General features: G+C 41.9%; 1 protein-coding gene across 3 annotated transcripts; it reads right to left on the bottom strand.

Moving 5' to 3' along the window:
• Positions 1-137: 137 nt before the first annotated feature.
• Positions 138-26,340, bottom strand: arhgap32a (Rho GTPase activating protein 32a). Of its 3 annotated transcripts, none has more exons than XM_042414897.1 (22): positions 26,099-26,338; positions 19,183-19,296; positions 18,122-18,227; positions 17,526-17,617; positions 17,182-17,266; positions 12,926-13,012; positions 12,675-12,812; positions 12,419-12,511; positions 11,572-11,694; positions 11,323-11,400; positions 10,748-10,829; positions 10,435-10,584; positions 8,215-8,317; positions 7,614-7,758; positions 7,143-7,225; positions 6,047-6,154; positions 5,736-5,881; positions 5,436-5,649; positions 4,703-4,851; positions 4,461-4,535; positions 3,644-4,351; positions 138-3,464 (listed from the first exon to the last, which is right to left on the bottom strand). In XM_042414897.1, the coding sequence occupies exons 2-22, from the start codon at positions 19,269-19,271 to the stop codon at positions 1,204-1,206; spliced, it is 5,115 nt and encodes a 1,704-aa protein (XP_042270831.1). In that variant the 5' UTR covers positions 19,272-19,296; positions 26,099-26,338; the 3' UTR covers positions 138-1,203. The 3 variants fall into 3 exon arrangements, with proteins under 3 accessions (XP_042270831.1, XP_042270832.1, XP_042270833.1); XM_042414898.1 differs by having other exon boundaries at positions 4,703-4,848; XM_042414899.1 differs by having other exon boundaries at positions 3,372-3,489; positions 26,099-26,340.
• Positions 26,341-26,945: the final 605 nt, after the last annotated feature.

The following is a 26,945-nucleotide window of genomic DNA, read 5'->3' as shown; positions in this document are numbered from 1 at the left end:
AATTTAATCTGAGAATCATTCACTGTTGTTTCTTGTGACGAGGGGTCGAAAGAAGCAACTGCTTAATTTTAAGGGCTCATGAGGCAGAAAAATCTCTCCTATAAAATATAAATTAATGACACAAGAGGTCAGCAAACTATAATCATTGATAATATATCTTTATTTTTTTCAAGACGCTCACTAAAATAACGCATTTAACATGTCTTAACAGAGTATCCTCATCTACATGTTTGGACTTGAAATAGCATCTTTAATGAATAAAACAACATCATACTTATGTAAAACACCACATTGTTAAAAGTTCCCTAAAAGAGGAAAGAAAATTTTATTTTTGTGACAAAACCACGATGCCATACAAAATACACATCTCTTAACGAATGAGCTGATTTGCATTTATGTATAGCATGTTTTGCCTAGGTAGCTTTAACAGAAATCATAGCACTCATTGTTATTTAAAGATTGCATTACACAATGTGTGATAAAGGGGGAAAAAAATTGAAAACCATGGGGTTATCTTCCATTTCACCTCTCCAAAAAGTGCTAATTTAGTATTTAATGATGATTCAGAGCAAGCCATTTCTTACAGAAAAAAATATATACTGTATATCAAGAGGCTTCATGTACACCACGTTAAGACAATGTGTTTCAGACACAGTTATCCTCAAAAGTGCTTGTTGAAGTCTGAGCAGACTAGAATAGAAAACAAAATGTACAGTACATTGGCCACATGTTAGCTGTGTGTTATTTATACAAATATAATACATTTAAAATGAATGTTATTTTATGCACATTCCTTATATGTACTTTAAAATCATATTAATAAAACCAGTTGTTACTTTACCTTGTCGTCCCTTCTGTTTTAGACATTAAATAAAATATATCAGCCATTATTTTCTCAAACATGCCTTTTACTGTTACACTCACATCTCTAAATTTAAGACAATATCTGCATACGATTCATTTGTTCCCTTTCAGCTCCCTCAAGCACAATTGCAAAATATAACACTACCAGCAACAGTATGAATCCCCAGCAGCAGCAGCAGCAGCAGCAGCAGCAGCAGCTTTACCTCACACTTTTTTTAGCAGCTCCTGAAGGTTAAAACAAACACACTTTCAACGCAACAGTCTGTTGGTCTGGCAGAGTATAAAGTGCTGTTCTCCTTTGGCCCCAATGTGGAATTAGATAAAAACCAGTAGTCAGAATCACTCATAGACCCCGGCCTCTGATCTCAGTGCAGCATGATAAAAAACCTCATGACCCAGAGCCTTGGAAAGCAGTCTGTGCCCGCGGGGAGACATACAACCCTGGCCAGGCAAATATCCGGCCACGGCTTTACCGGATCTTGCGGGTTTAGGTTTGGGAGCTGCGTAATACCCCTCCATGTGGTCATATTGTGTGGGCCTGACTTTAGTGCTCTGAGTCCTTCTGTTGGGCTGAGTGGAAAAGGATCCCAGATGTTCAGGATCCAGGGGGGATTTGGCGTGGAAATGATAGTAGTGACGATTTTCTCTGGTGCTCTGCGAGCGGCCTGGTCTCCTGAGGATGCTGGGTTTCAACATACCGGAGTAGCTGTTGACAGCGTTGGTCATCATCAATCGATCCTGGTCGTGACCTTGTGTATGGCTTCTGTCATTGTGCTCGATATTCTTGAGGTTAGCACAGCCCCCCTCTGGAAGTGAGGGCACTTTACGTAGCGGTGGCTGCTGGGAGGAGCTCTCTTTGATCTGAATCCGCCTGGATGCTCCTGCCTCTGCACTGGACCGGTGACCACGCTGCTGCCGGGCCACCTCAGGGTCTGCCTGTTGGGACCTGGGGGATGTTGGGGACGTGGCTATAACAACATTTTGACTTTCTGTCCTGTTGGTGGAGAGGAGGCAAGCATTTCCAGGGTCTGACTTGCTCCTTGTGTGCATTATCTCTCTGCCTCTTGAGTCCGTTGGAGAGATGGGACTCTCATAGGGAGACACAGCTGGGCATGTGTTTTTACGCCTACTGCCGTGCTTGACTGGTTGATAAACGACTCTCTCAAACACTTCTGCATCTCTAGCCTCGTAAACTACTGTGTCCCTGCTCTCTATGTAAAGCTCCTTGTTGACAGGGGGGACATGGTGTGGAGAGTAGTTGTAGTAATCTGATTGTCCGCTTTCCCTTGTGGAACGCATGGTATAAGACTGACTGTGTCGGATGCCGCTTTGCCGGCAGGGCTCCACATAATAACGGGAGCCATCTCTTGGGCTCATATCAGCATAGCGGTTGTAATGATAGTCAGCATGTGCATTCTCAAACTGTGGTCGAACAGGGTGAAGACCAGTCTGAACCAGCCTCTGATAGGGCGCCTCCTGGCTCGAAGTCTGCTCAACATAAAACATGGTGTCAGGTGGCAGGACTTCTGTCTCTGCTGGCTCATAGTGACTAATCTGAGGGGCATGGAAGGAGCGAGCCCTCCGGATGGCTGGGTGCCCGACTATTCTATCGTCTGACCTCTGCCATTGGCCTTGTTGCCTGTGGCAGCCACTGATAAGGTGCTCATCTCTATTGTAACGTCTGTACTGAGGTGACAAAGGGTGTCTTAGACCTAAGGTGTTGTAGCGGCTTTCAGAGGACTGCCTGTACACGCTTTTTGGCCCCGAAAGGTGATGTGGCAGAGCGTCGGGCCGAGGGCAGTGAGCTGCAGGCATTCGTCCAGTTTGAATTGGCCGATGATGATGGTGATTACCGTAGACATCCTCAACCAGGTCCAGAGGTCTGTCCTCCTCCGGGCTGTAATGATGGGTTGATGAAGTCTGTAATGGACGTGGAAGAGCCTCCTCAATCGAGGCAGGCATGGAGGTCTCAGCCAGAACAGCGCGGAAATTAAAGACATTGATCGAGTCAGTGTTCACATATATGGGAGAAGTTGAAGGGCTCTGAGTGGAGCAGACAGGCTGAGTGGGTGTTGAAACACCAACACTCTGATAGGTGGGCTCTGCCTGTGTGACATCTCTAAGCACTTGCTCTTTTTCCTTTCTGCGGTCTCTCATTTCTGCACTGCCTTCATCCAAGCTCCCTGACCCGAGGGGGCTGACATTAGGTGTGAAATTGCACATGGTTTCCTGTGCGTCAGTGACCTGCAACGGCTCCGAGCAGAGGTGCGCCGGTAGGAAATGAACAGGGTGAGGGCAGCAGTGGCTCTCTACAAGGCCATGCCCTGACGTTTGCCACTGGGAAACAGCAGAGACATGAGGGCTGCAGTACTCCTGGGGGTACACTTTGAGATCGAGAACAGACGGCCGAGGGGGTCTGTCCGCAGTGTGAGGAGCTTCCTGTCTCTGGAGAGGGTGTGTCGGGACGTTGTTTCTTCTCTGGGAGCCACTGCTGGCCTTCTGGGCAGATTCAGCCAAAGCCAAAGCCAACTTGCGTGCAGCACTCGTCAAAGGAGGGTGAGGAGGGAGAACAGACACTGAACTCATAAGTCTATCTGTTCCTGGGGAGGGATAAGACAAACAACGCTACAGTATGACAGGACAAACAAAGCTATGGTAAGACATGATGGGACAAGACACAAAAGCTTTCATAAGAAACTAGAGAATGCATTATTATTTAAATACATACTAACTATATACAGTGAATGTATGCATGCTGTTAAAGAGGAGTGATACTGACCTGGATCAGGCAGGTTCTGTGCAGACTGACTGAGATCTGTCAGGGCTGACGCCTGGCTTACTGTGCTGAGTGGGCTGCAGTGTTGGTAAGGTGATCTGGGCTCCTTTCCATCTGCCACGGAAACTTCACGCTTCTCCACTGGAGGAGAAGAGGAGGGAAGAGGTGGAGGAGAGGATGCTGCCACTCCGAACGATGTGGAGGCGGATGCAGTCTGAACATCTGCTTGTGTCTTAAAGGATTTCTTCCTGAGTTTAGGAGAAAGCGGCTTGGAAGTAACCTTCCGCCCACCTTTACCAAGAACTGGGCTAATATCTGGAGACTGAAAGCAGCTAATGTTGTTGTTGTTTGGAGAGGAGATTGGCTCTGATTCACTGGAACACCCTCCGCTCTTCCTCCATTTATTTCCGTCTTTGTTGTGTTGCTGCAGTCCAGGTGTCACAGAGGGCTGGCTGCACTGAAAAGACATGGGGTCAAAGTCCAAGGTAGAGATGCCTGCAGCCGGTGGACAGAGGTCGAGATCATCCTCCTGATGTGGAGGTGAAATACAGGCTGCAGTACGGACACGATCAACACCATTGTAACTCTCATTTAGTGAGTGGGCTCTGTGGTCATCTTTACTTCTGGTGTTGCGCAGGTCATCTCTACTGACTGCAGAAATAGCCTCACTAGTCGAACGAGGTCTGAGGCGGCGGTAACTTGGAGGTTCCCCTGCGATGGAAAAAACACATGCATATTCAGACTTAGCCTTCACAAAAATACAAATCATATAAACCACTGGGAGGCAACTGCAGTAAACAAAATGTTGATAAATAATTACCTTCCACATTGTGTAAAGAGGTGAGAGATTCCTCACTTTTGGTAGAGCGCAATGTACCACTATCTCCTCTTCCACCTACAAATGTTTTCAAACAAATTGTTTTCCCTCAATAAAATAAATCCTCCCATTTAATAGAACATTTCAACACACTGAGGTGTCACTTGACAAGATGAAAATGATTAAAGAGTATAGATATGGAAGCTTTAAGTTTTCTAGCTGTGTAACAACAGGGGTGATCTGACCTGGCAGTGCAATGCTCTTTATCTCGTTAGGCTCACTGGGGTGTCGCTTCAGTTTACGTTTAGACACAGAGTGGGACTTTCCCAGGTGGAAAAAGGAGAGCCAGTTCCCCACAGGAGACTTCTTAGCCTTAGTAGGAGGCCGCTTGCTGCTGCAACACAGAAACAAATCATCTTTAACACTCATCTTTTCATCCAACAAATATACAAGTGACCTCACTTATTTACATGAGCAGAAATGAATAAAAACGACAAAAACAAAATATTAGGGCTATAACTAGTGATCTTTTTATGTTGTCAATTAAAAAAATATTGTTATAGCTTGGCAGTTCATAGTAACAAAAATCCTACTGCAATTTCTATCCAAAGTATAAAATTGCTTGTTTGGTCTGACCAACAGTCCAAGATCCAAAGATATTCAATTTCAAGGATACAAAACAGAAAAAAAGCAACAAATCTTCACATTTACTGAGCTGGAATTAGGGAATGATTGTTTTTTTTTTGCTTGATTAATAACTTTAATGATTAATTGATTATTGAAGTGGTTGTATATTAATTTTCTGTCAATAGACTACTGATTAAAGGACTTACTGTTTCGGCACTACAAAATGTGACTGAATAAACACAGTACAATGAACAATGACAATTCACAAATGTTGACATCTTTAGTAATGCTCAAGAAGGAGAATGACTGAGAAGAAACAACAAGAACTGCTCTGACAGCCTATAAAACTACCTCTCCAGCGGGATCTCGATGACTGTATGGAACTTGCCAAGCAGAGCTCCGGGTCCCTCCCCCACCTCGATGTAGTCGCTGTGGGTGAGGCAGGGGGTGGTGGCTGGGGAGCCCAGCTGTGCTTGAGTGCGAGCCTGGGCCTCCTCCAGAGACAATAACTTTGTGGACGGGGAGCAGACAAGCAGAGACTTGGGTCTGGATAAAGTGTTGTTACCTAAAGACAATGTTTTCAGAGTGTGTTACATACTGTAGTTTCTCAAAAGGGATGCCACATGTTGTCTTGTTTCTATTTCCACCTACCAGTGCTTTCCCGTATGATGGCATTGAGTTTCGGGCTGAAGAGAGCCTCAGTGTTGTTGAGGATGAACTCCACCACCACCGACTGGATACGCACCTCCATGAACGCCGCTGTGCCGCTAAAACAGGCCGACTCGATCTGTCTGGACCTGAAACACAGTTACAGTACAGAACAACCTATTTCACAGCTCTGGACCACTGAGACATGCCCCAGTTCATCGTCACAGCGGGCATAAATGAAACAGCAGTGCTAATGGTGCTAAATTAACAGTTTGCATTCAGCTACACGTTGGCAGTGACAGTTCAAGAGTCACCTGAGGAGATTAGGTGCCCAGACAATTGCCAGGTTTTTAGTGTGCATGTTAGTGATGGGGCTGAAGGTAGCCAGGTGGGAGAGGTGTCTCATGAGGAACTCCAGAGTCCTGTAAATACAGAAAATTCAAACATTTAATATAAACTTCACACACAGAATTGGACAAAAAAATCCATTTTGGCAGTTCAGATAGTCAATGCTGGAACATAGGAGAGGGTCACAGAGGTCATCTAACATTGTTATGCTGCCTATTACCAGCAGATGGAGTCATTACTCATGAGTGCAGTACATCAGGTAAGATGCATGATTCCCCTCCAGACACATGTGAAGACTATAAAAATACTGTGCTTTGTCTAATAATTTGTGTCTGATGTTTTTTTTTCACCACATTTAAATTACTTCCTTAAAAAATCCTTAAAATGATGTCTACTCATTCTCCCTCATTAAAATCCAGAGTCTAAGAATATGTAAATATTGTTAATTTCAAAAGTTTAACTGCTGGACTCAAGATGTCTCCTACGTCGTTGTAAAGTCCATTCTCAGTGTATGTGTACTGGAGGCTTCAAGTTTCCACATCAGACTTCTGTAAGTTTTATATTAGACCACAGTTGGCTCCAGACTAGTTGTGGTGTCACAAATCATACTCATAAAATTTCCACTTTCAGCAGATGAATGTGAAAACAGCTTTCTAGCACCAAACTCTGAACATACATCATTCTGCAAAGCTCAAACATGCAATTGAAGTAACAAGAAGGAAATAATAGTTTGTCTGGAAGGGGACTTTAATTTAACTTTACATACTGTGTTAAAAAAAAAAACCCTATGTAGAGGAGGAACGTTGTGCTGTACTCAGTGGTCATCAGAATTACATTTTTAGGGACTTATTTTAAACTAAGGGTCATGGCTCAAGGCTATTTTGAGACATATGACTGTGTGAAAAAGTTTTTTTTGGTGGCACAGTATCTTCAGACAAATCAAATCAGTACAGCAACAGAGACACATGCAGCTGCTCTCTCTTATGTGGTGCATAGTTTTCCAGAAATTAAAACAATTCCAGCTCAGGCCACCAGGGTGCAACACAGAGCTTCGTACTTGACCTGTAATGTGGAGGAGGCAGCTGCTGGATGACATTGTGGATTTTGACCAGCCTCTCCTCATCTGTGGCTGCAGACACGGCCTCCTGAGAAGACAGAGGATAAAGAGCACATCAATGAGAGGCTGATAATCACAGCAGAGGGAGTTGCCTTAACATTCCCGTTCTCTTTTCCCTTTTATATTTAGAGCAGCCAGTGTTCTGGCTTGCTTAATCTGCTATTCGGTTTTAGCATGCCTATCCCCCGCTGTTCCTAGAGAGCTCAACATAATGCAATGACCCCATTTCAAGCAGCACTTAAAAATGAGATGGAATTTTTAAATTGTTTCTCCAACTCTTTGATTATCACTAAGTAAGTGGAAATTTTTACTCTGCAGACTTTCCCCTCACAATGCATGACCCCTATTCCAGTTCCCATTCTCGTATTTATCCCAAGCACAAATCCCTGCCCCAGTTCCACTGTTCCGGTCCTTACTGAGAATCTGTCATAGAGCTGGTAGGTGAGCAGAGGGTTGGGCAGCTCTCTGAAGTACAGCTTGCAGAGGGAGCCCACTGAATGGATATCCTGTCTGAAGACATCTCTGGTCAGGTCTGGGATTTGTTCTGAGTCAAACTCGTGCCTAGAGGGAGACAGAAAGGAGAAGAAGATATAGAACAGCGTGGGAGCCATCCTACTGCCCATCTGTCCGTATAAAAACAGAAAAACAAGGAGGACATTTCAAAGATATAAGCTACTCTTTGCTGAATAATTTGCATGGCAAATTCATGATATATCTTTCAAATTATAGGGAATGAATGCTTTAAAGAGATTCTCTATGGCTTATTTTGATAATGCTGATAAAGCTGCCAACTTTGTACATCCTATTTCACAAACATGACCAAAAAAAAGCAGGATTTTCCAGGATTTCCGGGATTATCTGCTTTAGCATCCTCAATATGTAAAGGATCTTACACAGACATCTACAAGTTGTTGGGATAGAGTTACCAAGTCACTTGCCATGTGAATGCAAAGTTAGCAGCTCTTCGCTCTGACTTGACAAACAACATTTCATGTCATGAACAAAACGGACATAAACCTGAGTTTCTGGATGTTGGAGGAGATGCCAGACAGTCTGTAGATTCCATCCACAACTCCGTGCTTCTCTATGAATTCAGCGCAGCTCTTAACAACCTGTGGCACTACAGGAGAGAGTAGACAGTCACAAGAGGATGCTAAATATATATACATATATATATATATATATATATATAGGTTATAGGTTTCTATAAAACAGGCAGATGCACAAGATGTAATACTGTTATGTGCTTTCACTGAGTGAGCTCATTCAGCCTCACATTCACACACACACACCAATGGCAGCAAACAACCATGCAAGGTGCTGGCACAACCATCGGGAGCAATTTGGGGTTCAGTATCTTGCCCAAGGACACTTCGACATGTGGACAGTAGGAGTCCTAGATTGAACCACCGGCCCTCTGATTAGTGGACAACCCACTGTGCCTCCTGAGCCATATCCGCCCATGTAATAACACAACCATATGTGATCATACACGTCAACATTTAAATTCTACATAAATTATGTTAAAATTATATAAGTCTGGTAATTTTTAATGTTTTACATATTATAAACAAATCCCTTGAAAAGATCAAAACCAACAACTAACAAGTATTGCCTGTGCCGTACCTCCATTATTGTCCAAATAACATTAAAAACATGTAAATGCATCACACTGTTGCATTGCATGACATGTTCCATTGTGTATTGGACTGAATGCAGTTCTTTTTGTGGGATTTGTTGACACTAACAAAACAGAGTACACCAGCCGGTCATTCACATATCTATGGAGCAGCCTGACTGCGAGGAGAAGAGCTGAAGCTTGAGCACAGGAAATCTGTGCAAGCAACATTATATTTGAGTGCAAGCACACAATTTGAGCAGAAACAGAGCAAATCTAAGCGCAAGCAGAGGCTATTTGAGTGCGAGGGCAGGGTTTTGAGGGACAAATTACAGAATTTGAATGTGAAATCAATAAATTATGCTCTCAAATTGATATACCACACTCTTGAATAAAGATAGGGATATAGCTCCGTACATATCAGTCTACATAAAATATTCCTACATCAGAGGGGTCACATGACGATTAAAGAGGACATATTATGCACATTTCCAGGCCTATGTTTTTATTCTGGGTCTATATATTGGCTCTTTGTGCAGCCTCTCAGTTCAGCCTCTATCTGAAATAGGCCATTTTAGCTCCTATCACTTCAAGACCCCCCTTCCAATGAGCCCACTTTGTTCTGATTGGTTAGCTCCTGGAAGCTGCTCCTCGCCAGATTTCCAGTAAATAAACAATATTAGTCACTTCTTTTTCCACATTCTTTACTCAAAACATAAACTTCTCAAATACATCTGTACATGTTCGAGACCCTATCTGATTGAACAGAAATACGCGAGGGAACAACAGCAACAGCCTGTGGAACAACCTTAGCAACAAAGACTACAGACAGCCATTTGTGCACATGCTGAACAATCTGACGTCGGTTTGATGGGGAAGTAGAAGTAACACTGCAAACAGAGCATTCAGAGCAGGCTGAAGCCCCAGCTTTTGACTTAAAGGCAGCACCTTTACATATGTTCACCTCAAGTTTTGGAACCTTGACCATGTTTTACATAGACATCTGATATTATGACAATATATAAATGACAGAAAAATCACAAAAAGCATGTTATGTCTCTTTTAACAGAATAGGAACCAAAACAACAAAATGGTTGTTTTTTTTCTCCAATCTGGCCTCTTCTGTTTGTTAAACACTGTATAGTTTCCCCTCTACATGCCTCTAAAAATACTCAAATAGAACAATGTGATAAGCACAAAAAACTCCTTGGTTGAAGTACAAGCTGACATTTTAAGGAGTCACAAGCCACAAGCGTAAAGTGAATGACTGAACATAGATGGGTGAAATTACTGTGAGCTTTGCACCCTTATTGTACCATACATTTCAACACATGTCTGAGAGAACAGAAATAAAGACAGAGCTTTTGGCAGATCTACAAGGATTGATGCAGAAGCACACTCTGCTGGCAAACATAAAAACAGTTATTCACACCACCGACTCACATTCACATCAAACATCACAGCAATGTATCGCAAATCCACTGTACAGGCAGCAGATTCACTGGGTAATCCTGTCTTGGGGTCAATTTGAAAATGTGAAAGATTTCAGTGTGAACTCCCGGCAGGTAAGAATTACACAATGGAAAATAAAAAGAGAAGCCATTGTAGGAATATTTTACCTTCATGTCCTGAGTTGTGGAGATGTTCCCCCAGGTCACAGCCAAACACTCTCTCTCTGAGGATACCACGCTGCCGCAGCTTCTGAGGCGGAGGTCGCGACTTCATAAAAGTCCTCAGGAACGTAACCAGTTTCCCATGCTTCTTACACACTGATTAGGATAGCGCACACACACACACACACACACACACACACACACACACACACATATAACAGCCACTTTAAATGAATACATCTCATATCCCAGGAGCAAGTCTTAAATAAATCATCAGCAGCAGGACAGACATATGCTGGGAAGAAAAAGAGATGAGTACCTGGCTTCGGCACAGAGCTTTGAACACTGGGGGGAATCTTGTCATTTATCAGCTCAACACAGTCACAGGGGAAGAAACCAACCTGCAAGTAGAAAGGAGAGGATGAACAGAGTAAAGAAGAGAGACTGAGATGGTGATACACTTGTACGTTCAAAGAACCGGTGGGGGGTGTGGAGCTGTAGCAGACTGTCGTAGGGTAAAGGTGCAGAAATAGGTCAGTAAGCATGAGGATGCAGAGCTGCTTCAGGGCCTAAAATATCTACTCTACATGTTATTATGGCTAGCATCTTTTGCTGTCAGTCGTCTGCAATGACAAACTAGTCTCTTTTTTGCTAAGGTGATTTTAAAAACAATGGTTTTCAGCTCATACAATCAACATTAACAAGCAAGAAGGCAAATGGCAGTCTGTTTTTATCGTCAGTATAACTAAATTTACAAAATGCAATTAGGAAGAAGAAAAATTTTATTTAATCACAAGTTTATTTTCACTGGAAGATAAGACAAATGATTAAACATTAGATTCATCGTCCACCTGATATGACCACAACGTGAATGAAGCCTTGCAGACGTTTTACCTGAAAGCCATGTTTCCCTCTCCACCAGCCCGTGTCTTCTTTAGGAGGCATGTCTATGACCGACACAATGTCCCCCACCTGATACACAAAGAGTGTGATCATGAGTATAAAGTCTGATCACAGCTGATCACATTAAAACAACATTATAATGGGATCAGAAATACACATATGCAGCACAGCCAGTTAAAAAGATCTGCTCAAAAATGAAAAGGCTGCTAGTGAAATGGTGTCTTATATCATAGACGTTACCTCAAAGGTCAACTCGTCTGTGGCCTGAGCTGTGTAACGTTTGGTGACATGTGCAGCGGCGATGGCAGGGACGTTAATTGAGGCTTCTTCAGACACCAGCAGATGGTTCCCCTTGTTGTCGATCTAAAAATAAGAATTATTACTTAAACAACACTTGAGGAAGAGACATGTTAGCTTAGCTTAGCTCAGAGGCCAGAAGCAGGGAGGTAGCAAGTCTAGCTTCATTAAAAGTGATAGAATGGGAAGCAAACAAAGTACAATAGAAGATTAAGTTTTCTCCCACTTGAATTTGCATTAATTTAATTGGTATTTTTCCTGGTTTTATTCAAAAATAAGCCAATCATATATTTATTATGTGATGGATTTTTTAACAAATCAGTTGACAACAAAGAGGAGACAAAGAATTGTTTTTCAGCCTGCTCGCACATGTTAAGTATAAATATAAATGAAAAAATAAAACACCAGAAACTTCCCACGAGAAACATCATAATTCAAACAGCTGACAAATTTTACACAGCCTCTCCAGCTGTACAGTGTTACCACATTTAACCACAATAAACTGTAGTCACTTGCAGGTATTGAATAATGTATGAATTAGCTGTTTTTGTGCTGAGCTAGGCCAGAATGTCCTGGATCTAATAACTAGAGACTAAAATTAGTGATCAAATAAAATGCTGACTGAGCAAACAAGTAAGTATAATTACAAGTATATTTACAAAAATGTAAAAAAATAAATAAATAAAAAAAAAAGAACAGAAAACTTCAATATTGAATTGTGAATATTAAAAAAGCTGGGGGAAGAATCAACAGCAAAAATGATCAAACCACTGAAAAGAAGCACCGATACCTCCATCCATGTTAGTACTGGACCACAGTTGATCTTGTTGTCAGCGATGACTGAGAAGCGGGACAGGTAGGTCGCCAACATCTTGGTTACAGACTGAAGGGAGACACAAGATTGTAAAAATTTAGTAATATCTGACATCTGAAACAAACTAATTGTTTTTAACAAATGAATCCTGAATGTTACAGAAGCTTTAGTTTTAATCTGTGAGTCATTTATGTTGCAGATTAAAAATAATGGAATTATAGCTCTATGGTACCTCAACAGTGTCCTTTAAAGTGTCGTATCTCGGCAGCTCGTTGAGCTGGGAGTAGCGGCGGTCATAGATACACAAGTGTAGGTGTTTGTCCAGAACCCGGAAGTCTTCATAAGATCTTTTTACCAGCCAGTTTCGACCCTGACGAAGAAAAACAGGAGAAACTGCAGTTAGTTTGAGGAAAACCATTACTAAGAAATTTGTGATATCATACCATCTACAGGAGCCTGTCTCACAAATGTAAGTGATAGTACCTGGCAAGTGACCTGGACCAGGAAGACCAGCTCTTTTGAGTCCACACCAGCCTTCGGTCCTTCACCCTGGCCCTCTGCGAACGCCAACTAAGAAGGAAAAGAACCAGATGTAAAAAGAGAGAAAGAGCTAATATTGAGAGGGCCCATCTTCTAAATAATGGATGCGTATAATACAGCAATGTTTCTGTCTGTGACCTGGTATACAAGAAGAACACCATGTTCAAACCCATTTTTCCATTAAATTGTAAAACCACTTTCACACTGAGTGGTGGATTGGAGTATAGAAACCTTCTAAACATATGCAACAAAGAATCATGGGAAGTAATGCCTGAAAGAAGATGGAGGTGAGCATTTTTAAAAAATATAATAAAAGGATCTTTTATTAAAAAGTTGCCTTCGTCATGAATTCTGACAGATGTTTTTATAATTTGACAGCATTCGTTATAAGGTTTTTTGGGGATATATGTATATTTCCTCAGCCTCCAACATGGATGTGATTCATATTCTCAATTCGCCATAAATCCTGCAGTATGAAATGTATAATACATAAGCTGCTAAGATATCAGCGCTCGGAGGCGATGTAGATTTAGCGTCGATTTTGTCTTCCTCTACCGTCCTCCTTACCAATATTCTACATGGCCCAAAACTGAGAAGATCAAAGCTTGGCAGGAGTTTGGGAATACATTGATAGACATAACTGTAGAAGAGACTTCAAAGGCCTCCAAGCCAAGGGAAGTTCTAGTTATTTATAACTGTTAGTAGTTCATCCAGATACACTGTTACACAACACACAGCGACCTAGTTACTGCTCAACAGTAATACAGCAAACTGGACTGACAAAGAACACACATTGAGAAAATTCTTCTTGAATAAATGATGATGGAAGAGCTCTCATGCACTGCGAGGATTTGTTTGAAATAATAGTCCCAAGCAAACAGCTACATTAAGTACCAAAGAGGGTCAAGAGGCCAAAAGGATGATGGGAAGCAGGAAGAATTATACAGTAATGAAGGGGCAAAGAATTACAGATACACCAAAATCCTTTGTGGGTGAAACAAGAACCAAGCTTTTTAAAAAATGTTACATGATGAAATAAAACAAAGTTTTTTAGTGAAGTCATGCTCCAGCATCACTTCCGTCATGATGCTAACACCTTTAAAGGCTAGTCCGAACTGAAAACACGCTCACACAGCTCAACTCTTTGCACGAAAACATACCTGCATTATGTTATTTATTCATAAACATCTGGCACCAGAAGCTCAAACTAATCACGTCACACGTTCAATGTTACCTGCCACTACAGCATCTCAGATATCCATCCGCAGCTGGAGGAAGTGGCTCTTCCTTTGTGTGCAGCCGCAGTCCTGGACCCCAGTAAGCTCCTCCAACAAGCCAAATCTTGGCTGAGGGAAGCAGAGTTTAAATGCTGCTCCTTGCTCGCCTGTTTACCGTTCCCTGCCGCCTTACGTAAAACGCTCATTCACAGGTCTTTGGATCACCACGCACTCACTGCTCAATTCAAAGCAGAAAATATGAAAAGAGGATGCTTCCCACTGTGCGTCTTACCCCCGTTCCTGCCTTTCTCTTTCGATCTCTTCCCCCTCCTCCCTCTCCTGTACTCTGCCTCCATCGCCCTCCCCCCACCACCCTCTCCATCTTGCCCTCTCTCTCAGTCTCTCTCTCTCTCTCTCTCTCTCTCAACTGCTTGTCTTTCTCTGGTGACAAAAGGGGTTTTGGCAGTAAATGGGCTAAACCAGCACAGACAGATGCACAAGCTCATCCATCATACAGAGGCAAAGCTGCACAAGATAGATAGACGACCCCTTCTTCATTTCAAAACAATCCTCATTCATTCTGCTCTCAAGGCGAGACTGGAGCTAATCTGGAGTGGAATCAGTCAGACAGGCTGCAGACAGAGGCAGCCTGGTGTCCTTGTGCTATTCTGTGATTAGGATACATGAGACCTGATCAGTACCCTCCCTCCCTCTCTGCCGCCACAGTCTGTGCATATAGAGACAGACAAATGCATCATGTGAAATACCATAAGAACAAAGACTCATTTCTTATGATTAAATCAAGAAATTAATCAAAAATAACATGTAGTAAAAATTAATTGCACCAGTTTACACAGTGGCTACCATATGTTTGTAAATGTGTGCGACAGTGTGTACAGCTTTCAGTGTCAGAGGAAAGCTCTCCTTGTCTCCGCAGACTGATATTCCTCTTCCAGCTCAGCACGGCTTTTGTTCTCCCTGTGGAGCTTTTCAAGGTCACTGAAACTGCTTGGCTGCTTCACTTCCCTCCTCTCTTCTGATGGAGCCATCACAGTCATGGCAACCACAGGAAGACATTTACCCAACAGGGCAAGCACATCCTGGGATTTAAATCCAGTCCAGCCTGCTACACAGTAGTCCACTAATGGTATACAGTATGTAGGGATTCTGCCCCTCAGCATGCACACACACACTGCTCATGCACTCTTTTGTGTTGAGCTCCATAGGCAGCTTCTGGTCGTGGAGAGACGACTGCTGCACTCTGCTGGCAAAGAAGCTGAACTGCACTGAGGTTAATCAGGCAGCTAGAAGCCAATTCCACACATGACTGAATAACCACTAGTGCTCCATTGCTTCTTATTATCACTGCAGCAAACAAGCTCTGTTTTGAACTTAAAGGCACTGCACACCTAAGGTTCACCCACACAGGTGATTTGAATTATCTTGGGGCTGTGAGGGAGTTGTGCAGACTGACATCTCCCCGACTCTCTAGTTAGCTTTGTTGCACCTGTTAAGGCGGGACAAATTACACCTTTATCATCCTTACTAGTACATGGAGTCTGTTGACATCACATAGCGCCACCTTTAAGCTGACAAGACGTGTAATCAGCCAGAGTATGTGAACAAAAGTGTGGGTATGCAGGCCCTTTGACATCTATGCAATCGCCTGTTAGCTGGTAAGAGTTCATAATAATAATAATTCTTTGCAGATGATGTTTGCAACTTACAGATTTTCTCCAAATTAGCTAGTGTATATGGAAAGAAGACTAAGAGTCAACCATGCTAGCATCTCTGTGAGGTACTTAGTCACAGCAGTGCTTTGATATGAATTCTTATGTCTGTATGATAAATGCTCACAATGACAACGCTAACATGTTCAGCAAATAATACCATCACCATCTAAGTGCATGTTAACATGCTCACATTTGCCACTTAGTACTTAACACACAGTGCTACTGAGGCTGATTGAATAGTTTTGCAGGTATTTGGTCATAAAGCAAAGTATTGGACAAATTAAACATTTGACCTGATGATGGTGCTACATGAAAAGTCAGGGGATCACTAAAGTCATCAGGGTAGATCATCTGAGAGCCATGAATATCTGTACAAAAGTCTGTGTCAATCCATCAAGTTGTTGAGATATTTCACAGGATAAGTGAAAATTTTGACCTGCTGGTGGCACTGGATGAAAGGTCAGAACATCACCAGAATCATTAAGAATAAATCCCATGAATGTCTACACATTGTTCATGCTAATCTATGCAATAGTTGAGATATTTCAGTCTGGACCAAAGTGGTGGACCGACTGACTGTGCAACCAACTGAGCATCATTGCCATTCTTATAATAGCACTAAATTGCTTACCATTTAGCATTTATCTCCACCGATTCTTAGATGTTATGGTCTATTCTCACACCTGTTACCGCTTAGTCAGAACACGTTTTTACTTTCAAATGAGACATCTTCTGCTATTCCTGGATAGACTGAGCTGTCTGATAGTGAACCTACTGTATCTCATTTACTCACTGGTTGATATTGTGTGCTTATGAGTTGACCTAATAGGCAGGTTCACAAGTTTATAGCAATCGGATGACTGATATTAATATTGTTAAATTGTGAGAATTAACACGCTGGTGGGATTGGATCATGGCTTTAACATGAATGGGACCAATGAAATCTGTAATAGTGCAAATGATGTATGCATGGCAGGCAATCATTCTGGACCAATTAATATTTAATATCTCCAAGATAGAGTGACACACTGACAGCTCTTATGTGACATTTTAGGATAAAAGGGGATAAAGGCGGGACTGTCCAGAGGAGACAAACAAGGATATTGATTCGACTGCCACATTTCATTTCAAGAATGATGCATTTCTGGAGCAATTCACTAAAATGGCCACTGAACCTGAGCCAACGACACAATTACTAAACATAGATCTTTCCTGCAGAAGTCACACTGTAAGTATTTTCAGGGCTCACCTGAACGTTGCCAAAGTCAACAGTCTCATAGTGGAAATGGGCACACTCTGCCAACCTGGGGAAGTGACCTCTGGGGAACGTCAGCCTAAAGACACACACAACAGCACCTCATCAGTATTCAACACACTGACACTGTGATGGAGAGAAAAGCAAAAGGAAAGAGAGCAAAAGAGGGAAAAGAAAGAGATCGGGCCTATGTGTGAGAACAGGGTTAGAGATGCAGCAGACGGACTCGTCTGTCTGTGCCTCGCCCATCATTTTATAGCTCCTTATTTCACTGGCCTGGATAAGAGCCCTGGTTTACAGCCGATTATAGCAGCGACACTGTCACGGGGAGCACCTACTTCTTCATGTTCTTGACCTTCATGCTAGCCGTGCTGACGCAGGAGCGGAGGAGGGGCTCGGCTGGGTGCTCTGTGATGTCATCACTCCTCACCTGCCAAACAGAGAAAGCAGACATCAATAAGTGTCAGTCAGACACTGGACGACTGGCAGAAAAGTGATTACAGTTGACAGTAATCATGTTGATCACCATAAAACTGTGGGTTTGCAGAAAAGCATGCATGATACAGACTTAGACATTTGGTATATACAGTACCGAGGTGTACATCTGTAGCCTATTGATTAATTTCTTATGTTACGTTATGCTGTTATATTATGGTGGAGGCCATATACATAAAACTGTAATAACCTTTAGTTAACAGAGAGTGAGGGGATTGTGACATCGCTTATCATGACGTACAACGTTGTCATAACACCTTTACCTCAGCTGTTCTAAAACATGCAACCTCATCCACAACCTGAAGGTGAGACATCCTTATATAGTCGACTGATCAACCGATGTCGCCTCATGGAAGATAAGCGACATTCGAGTGATGAGTCAGAGTCGTTTGTGTGTGTGTGTGTGTGTGTGTGTGTGTGTGTGTGTGTGGGCGTGTACCATGGCAGTGGATGTCTCCTGTGGTTGTTTCTCTTCTGGAGGATTATTGTTGGCAGTTTCAGGTAAGGCATCGTCTTTGTCCAAGTCAGTGGATGAAAGCACATCTCTGCAGAAACACACAGGGCGATTAGAGGAATCAAAATACAAGAAATATAGCATTCTTTGATGTCAACATCTACAGTATGTTGTGTGAGGTTTTCAAACAAAACCTGCATTTTTTTTAAAAATACAGCAGAGGGAGCAAGTGAGGGAGATGAATTCTCAATATGTGGCTTGGGCTCAAATCATGACATTGCACCAGCATGGCCCAGAAAACATGTTGTACTAGGACTGTGGTGTTTGAATCTCTAATATCATCCATAAAACATGAGAAAATAATCATCTGTTCCCAAACAGATCTAGATGAGAACAAAATGCGGTAAATTCCTCCCGGATACAGATTAGTCTCAAAGATGGCAGCATCTTACACCGTGGCAGGGTCAACAAAAAGCCACAGCGGCTTTTGTATGCACCCAGGAGGGCAAAGCTTGTGTATTCAGAGAGCCATAAATGCAATACACCCACAAGGGAGTGCTTTACAAAGCCTTCACTTGAAATGTGACTCAATGTAGTCAGTAGCGGAGGGTGAGGTCCATTCAGCTGAACTTTTATGAGCAACAAAGACAGATAGATGAGAGGAGAGAGAAAGGCCTTGGATTTGTCACAGCGATTCAGCATGATGAGATCAGGACATGAGGAACACTGACATACAGTATGATTTATGTGATGCACATAGACATGATGTAAACCTGTAAGATACAGTACGCTTTGGATCTGATGAAGGTTTAGACAGAAACGTTTTTTCTCTTTTCTATGTCTGACTCAGAGAACAGGGTCATGTTTTAGTTTTACCACTGAACTGCTCCTACTTTTATTCATGTAGCATCTCATTCACATGCAAATATACATGTTAATGACCGTGCATGCACATACATGGATATATTTCTCTTAGTACACGACATATGGTTTTTTCATGATTCTGATCAGCTGACACGAGCGTAGAGAAAAAGAGAGTAACTCACCCCTCAAGGACGTCACTACTTCCTGGTTCTCCCCGGGGTCCTGAGGCAGCATTCTCAATCACCGCGGCAACCACACATCCAGCCTCCATGATACTGGCTTTCTGCAACAGCCTGCTGTAGAGAACGTGAGTGGGAGGGAAAGGAGAGTGAGCGAGGGAAGGGAGGAAGGAAGGCGGATGGGTGGGTGGGTGAAGAGCAGAGGATGGGAGGAAGAGTCCGATGCAATGAAGCCGCCAGACGTTAACCCACTTGAGGCTGCAGCTTGCACGACTCTCAAGGCTAGAAACCACAGAGTCCAGACTGTAATCTGCAATGACATCATGCTACAGTGCTGGGAGCTGCTTCAGTGATAATGCATGTTAGGCTGCAAATTCATAGGATGGTTTAGTTTTCACGAGAACATCAGCTTCTTTTTAACGAAGCACTGACAGGTTTTAGCTGGAAAACATACAAATAACATCCCTCTTCACGAAAATGTCAAGATTGTCACGGCAGCTTCAGTCTAGTTCTGTGCCTGGATAACATGTGACAATTTTTTGCTTTTTAACAGTCACCAGTGCATTATTTTACTCAACAATAGAAATTTGTATTTTTCCTGACTGTTTACACTCTTGGTATGAAGAGGGGCTGCTATTTAAGAATAATCTACCCTGAAATGAAAATCAAAACCCATCATGTTGTTTGTATGATGTTCACCAAATACACAGTGAGTGAGCACCTCTGGGTCCATCCTGGCTTTCTCTCAAATTATTCATGGCAGTGCAGTCATATTTTTACTCCTACAACAAAATCAAAAAATGTGCATACATACAAAAAACTTCCAGGTTTACTGTATTTCAACTGGTTATTTATGCAATTTGATTAATTGCAAATTTGCATCACTATAGTATGATATCAAATATAATGGGTTCTGCATTGTTACCTGAGGTTTTGGCCTTGTCTTTTAAATCAGCTCTTGTTAAAAATCTAGTTTTAAGACTGTATTTGAGTTTATACTGTGCTAACATGGAACACGGTGCACAGAAAACCCTGGGCCATCTTGTGCTCCATTACTCGAAGCACTACCTAGTATATGTAGACATGTCCACGTGCTTTTGTGTACTTCTTGTCTGGGGCTGTTGACAGTTGTATAAAACTACCAGTTTTATATAAAACTACCAGTTTTATACAACTCCATTATTAATACTCCTCTCTTTATGTACTGTAAACAAACAGAAGGAATGCCCTGACCAAGTGAAACTAGACTCTTCCTAATGTTCCACCACAAATTTTCCCATAACTAGCTTCCCAATGTACGTGGGTGCTTAGAAATAAACAATGACTTTAGGGCATGTGGGCACAAAAACAAGCCTCTTCTATCACCTCAGAGGTCTGGCTACAGCACTTAAAAATCCCTCCAATTAACAATGAAGCAGTTTTATCTCTTCCCTAAGCAGGTCTGCTAATCAACACAGAAATGTTTGGAGTAACAAGTAGATTCATCAGCCCTGACCACTGCTGTAGTAGCAGTTTCCCACCAGCCCCTCTGGCCCGTAGCCTCACTGAGTTGCTGTTGACTGACTTCCACAGGGCCTCCTGACTCAGCAGAATGTGAGCAGGCAGACAGGGATACAGGCCAGATCGGACTCCACTCTATCCACATCTCATACTGTATCTCCTCTCTAATAGACACCGTAACCTTGCCAGAGGATAGCCAATGCATTACACGGACAGCAAATTAATTTACTGTTGAAAAGTGTTGCATTCAATACTGTTTTATAGGGGTCACTTGGGAAAAACATCTTTGGAAAGTCATATGAATGAACAGAGTGTGTTAGGAGTAACTGTAATATAATTATGGCTCTTAATTCATCTTAAAGTCCCCTTCCACTCAAAAATAGGTTTTTCTTCTTGTTCCTTTAGATGGATGTTTGAGCTTCACTGTGCAGAATGATGTTTGATACTAGAAGGCTGTTTTCACATTCATCTGCTGAAAGTGGAAGTTTTCTCTCTGCTCATTGATAATCTGATTTTAAGGGGTGGGCCTATGAACAGGATTTCTGACATCACAACTAATTTGTACAATCCCGGTTAAACACACTTTAACAAGTGTGATGTAGAAACTTGAAGCCTCCAGTTCACATACACTGAGAGCGGACTTTACAGTGAGACAGGACACATCCTGTGTCCAGCAGTTAAACCTCTGAAATGAAATATATTTGCATATTCATAGATACTGGCATTTTAAATGAGGGAGAAGGAGTAGATGATGTTTTAAGGATTTTAATGTGGTGATTCTACTTTTTTTGTGGAAAAACTAATCAGACACACATTATTATTCCAAATACAGTATTTTTATATGTTTTAATACATCTCTGGTAGGGATTTTTAAATATGCAAAACAACACAAAAACAAAGATGTACTGCACAGTCATCATGATAATATGTTTACCTCATAATATTTTGTCTATGTGGTGCTAATAAAGCAGACAAATTCCTAGCAGCTGCGTGCATTCCTTGATAAAAAAAAATGTGTGGTACACAGTACAATGCCTGACCTTGCTGATTGTACCCCATCAGACAGTGAGTCTTTTCAAGTGTAGGAACATGTTGTACTTCATATCGTAGGGGAGGATGGATAGCTGTGTACTCAAAGCTGCCTGCCTGGTAAAGGCCTTGTGGGAGAACAATAACATATGAACATTGAGTGCCCTTATAGCAAGCACTTCTTAGTATCATGAAAATCACAATACATGAAAAGTAGACTATTTTGGAAATGCCCCAAATAGCCCGGGCTATAAAAAGACAAGATGTTCAGATGAGGCTGTCACAACTGTAGAAAAGCCTAAATGTTAGAAGGTGTTCTTGCTCTTTATAGTACCACATGTATCACTGTCCAAGGCAGATAGTGACACCAGGCAGCATAAGTTCTCTGACACTGGTACAATGTTAGAAATCTTGGTATCAACACTGCACACATCATTGTTCCACTGCTTCCCTATCAGTTGTATCCGAAGTACTTGGAAATACTATTCCAGATTCAAGAATAAAGAAGACTTCTACCTGCCACACTTAAAGGGAGAGATGCGTCTCTGATGTCGAGAGACTGGAGCAGCACAGAAGGATGTCGCCCTGGTATCTGATGGCCTACATGGCGTTTTCAAGAAAAATAGGGCAGCCTACACAATTTTGCTGTTTATGAAACCGGTATCATGTGTTGACATGAAGAATAGCTGCCTACATATGTTTAGCTTCAAACAGACAGCAGATGTGTCAAAGTGAGTCATAGATAATTTATCCCATACAAGAGGAGGGAGGAAATATGCCTTAAAAAAAAGGAGAAGGAACATAAAAACTTCCATTTCACACTTTTTCTGTATCAGTTTGACAATTCAGACTCCACCCAAACACAATGAAACCTAATTATTAAATGTCATACAGCCAAAATATGGATATCAAGCATTATTTTTATTGACCTCTATAAGTGATTACAGAACTGCAATAACATCAAAAGGCCTCCAGTACATCGTTTATGGTGCGCTGTATTTAACGAAGATGCATTTTCATAATAGAAGTGTTAGACAAGCTAATTAGAAAAGGTGCTAGGGCTGCAACTAACAATTATATTCATCATTGATTAATCTATTGATTATTTTCTAAATTAGTTGTTTGGTCTATAAAATGTCAGGAGATGGTGAAAAATGTCGATCACTGTTTCCCATTTCCTAAGATGCAACCTCATATGTCATTTTTGTCCTGACCAACAGTCCACAACCCAAAGATGTTCAGTTTAATATCGCAAAAGACTAAAGAGAATTTGTATTTTTTCTTTAAAAAAAAAAAAAGACTCAAAATGATAACCAACATAATTAATTTTCTGTCAATCGACTGATCATTGCAGCTATAGAAGGTACGGCATGGAGGCTGTTACATCATTGTCTTTGTTTGCGTGTAGAACTGTACTATGTGATAACGCAACTGCAAAAGCCAGTAGGTGGAAATGGATGGAGAATACGGCTGCAACACAAAGTACAAGCTACAGGTAAAGCAGAAATCTCTACGCCTGAAATGTTCATTGAAAGCTTTTCAAACACATAAAGGTAACTTGAAATAATTTTGCTCATATTAACAGATTTTTTTGACTACTTGGGGGCAGCGGAAAAAGCCCTTTTAACGACAATGACATACTTTCACCTTTTAAGTTGTCCAACTCGTTTGTAAATGTTTGCTTATTTAAACATCCAGCAGACCCAGAGATAGCATTTTTTTTGGAGTCATGTTTGTGTCCACCTGATGAATGTAAGTCCAATATTTACTCTCCTTCTAACTCTGTCTTTGGTCTCCACTAACTCCTGAGGGAAATATCTGGCTTTTTAGCTGCTAAATGCTCCACTATGTTCACCAGCAAATTGCTAACTTTGTCTGTTTGCTGTTTGGTGCTGGACGGGTGGTGTACAATGGTTTTGTCAGAGCTTTTTCACTGAAAACAGCTGTGTCTGTAAACTACACTGATGAGAGTGCTGAGAGAACCAAAACAGTACAAGTCGTAGCCGGAAAAACCAAGACAATGAGCTAAAAGATGCTGAAACACTCTGTAGAGCTTAAGAGAACTGCAGAGTTGAGTGATAATTCTCTGTCAGTTAATCACTATAAGCAATCTCTTTAACATACACAGTCATGTACTCCATTGTAAATATAAATATACTGATTATAGCAGCTTTAACTGAACCTTCAACATGTCTTGAATTTGATGCAGATAAAGCGTAGGGTCACATTCCCCAGAGGATGTGACAGTCCCGTGTTGTCAACAAGGGGGGAAAGTTAGTTTCATGCTCTCATTCTGAGCTCTGGAATGCAGTCAACACAAGCGAGAGACGCAGTGGAGAAAGGTCTGCGGTTGCCATGGTAACCTCTCCCGTCCATCGTGACTTGATGCTTCTCCAGACTGAGGATGAGGTAGCAAAAGGGAGGGGAATGAAGCCTTGGAAGAACCTTTGACCACAAGCTTTGACTCACCCTTTCTGCCTGATGCGATGACATCGTCATTCCTCTACCCTGCAGGTTTCAGACACCCCCTGTGCGGCTGCCGTCTCAATGAGCCACAACGCAGAACATTTTAAAACCAACCATTTTCATTGGAGCTTTTGTCAGTGCTTTACTTCTTTGGGGGAGGAGGGGGTGGGGGTCACATGATCCTACAGCGTAATCTTCTTGAAATCTACCAGAGTGAGATTAACTTTATTTCATCTCACACTGAGTCGGTGTCACAGCACAATCTTTGTCCTGCAACCTTCAGAGTCCCAGTGATCACAGATGAAGGGCAGAGAGCAGGGTGAACAGCAGGGCGATTAAGTTGTAGACAACAAAGACCCAAATGTTTAATCAACAAGCAGAGCTGTCACTCAGGATGACAACCTAAGCCTGACAGTGAATTATAGGCCTCACTTACTTGCTCTGCGTTGGACTAATGATGCGCTTAAAATAGAGTAAAGGGAACTTTTACTAAGCAGGACAATGATGCTAATGAGATATTTTAAGAATATCACAGTGATTCTTGAAGATATCAGGATACCACTATGCCATCTGCTCACCACCTCAGTATTGAGTGTCACAGAAACTCCCACGCGATGATACAAGATCACAGCCACCTGTACTATTTGATGCAACCCAATACAACATCCCTGCAACAATTACTAGCTTTGTAAAGTAATAAGAGATGTGCTGATTCAACTCTGTGGTCATTTTTGAGGCTTACATTTGTTCTGTTGTATTGGACTGCATTATATCTTAAAACTCCAAATATTTACCTATTATTCTGTACTGTACAGTACTGTATATTGTGAGTACTGGCTTCACAATACAGTATATTGTAGGGCTGCAACTGATGATTATTTTCTCTATAGATTTATCTGCTGATTATTTTCTTCATTAAATGCTTGGTCTATAAAATGTCAGAACATTGTGTAAAATACCCATTACATTTTTCTAAAGCATAAGCTGATGCCATCAAATAGCTTGTTCTGTCCAACAAACAGTCCAAAACCCAAAAATATTCAGTTCAGTATTACATAAGGCAAAGAAAAGCAGCAAATCCTCACAACTGAGTAGCTGGATCTGGGTATTGTTTCGTATTTTTGCTTAAAAAAAAAGAAAAATTAACTATGATAATAGCTGTTTAATTTTGTGTCAATCCTAATTTATTAATCAGCTATTGTTTAAGTCCTATAATATACCTAACATGTATTATTTTGCAGCTGCACCCTCCAGCACATATATGGACAAAGTACATTGTGGATGCAGGCTTCACAGTAATCCAATATAGCAACACCACAATGTACTATACAGCCTCAAAATATGCCAGAGAGTTTAATCAAAACCTCCACCAGAGGCTTAAAAAAATATACATAATCTTAAAATATATATTTATGAAATCATCAAGCCTCACACACACACTTGTTGCAGGACTGTTGCCTCATATTGTATTAGATTATGCAGGTGATTTTGTGCCCACACACTGCATTGCATTACAGTGATTCCTAGAAAAATAGTACAGAAATCCTCCTGACAGATAAACTCAGATTTGTTTTCATAACCTGTGATGCAATCACACACACATTACCAGTACTTTAAAACGACTGAAAACTCGCCTGGGGAAAGTTTACCGCACACATACAGGTGTACTCTGACCTGTTGGGCCTCACAGACAGATCTGTGGTCAGCTTCATATTCAGCTAAACACACACACACACACACACACACATATATAGACACAGAGGGTTCCTTTGTCAACTTCAATGTTGATTGGCTGATCTTTAATCAAGACTAAATGTCTCAGCCAGATGTTCAGATCACACATTCAGGGCAGTGACAACATTAAACACCGGTCTGTCTGTACAGTACGTGATAGTTTGTGACAATCCCTTTTCAAACAGCTTACCTGTAACTGTGCACGTTGCTCCTCTCTGGTGCCTCCTCTATGCTGCACACCGCTGAGCTTCTCGGCGAGGAAACATGTTGTCAGCATCGCACTGCAGAGACGTTCAGCTCGGACACAAACACAGACGACAGCTGGTTATCTGAGGTAGATGATCATACCATAAAAACCACGATCGGGTGCGACATCGCCGAGGCAGCTGTGTGGGAGTCACTCCGGAGCCACGACTGGCTGACTGGCTGCTGTGAATCTGCACCCTCTATCGGGAGCGCGCACGACTGATCTCGTGCCCGCGCCTTGGGATGTTTTAGCCCTAGGGATTCCCAGACCTTTTCAATGTCAAGGACCTAAATGTGAGGTAGGCCTGAGAGCATACATGCAGCCCCTGTTTGATGAAATTCACCGGCCCGAGGAGCCCCATCTGGCAAGTTGTGAGGTGTTAGGTAATGCCTGGTACTGAATTACATAACCATCTAGTGTAGGTGGGGTGGTAACAGTGAGAGGAGTGAAACCTGGTGTGCAAATCACTCATCGTAATACATTATCTCATTGTGCTTGTCCACTGGAGGAGATAATATGAAATTCATCTATTCCTCCTTTTTTTTAGGGGGAGAGGGGCACTGCCTTTATGATCTCGTTTGGTCCCTGCAAGACTATCTTAAGCACATTTTGGGGGTTCCTTAATCAGAACATTAATGTTCAGAAAATGAATCAGAAAATGAGTCTCCAATTATTTAATCAATCGATTAATCCATTTTTCCAGCATAAATGCCAAACAGATTGTAGTTCGTCATTTTTGGATATATCCTTAGGCTTTTTTTTTTGCCAGAGTTTGATGAGAAGATCAATA

Source organism: Thunnus maccoyii, chromosome 6 (genome assembly GCF_910596095.1).
Source record: "Thunnus maccoyii chromosome 6, fThuMac1.1, whole genome shotgun sequence".
Lineage (NCBI taxonomy): Eukaryota > Metazoa > Chordata > Actinopteri > Scombriformes > Scombridae > Thunnus > Thunnus maccoyii.
This window is presented reverse-complemented; position numbering and strand designations above follow the sequence as displayed.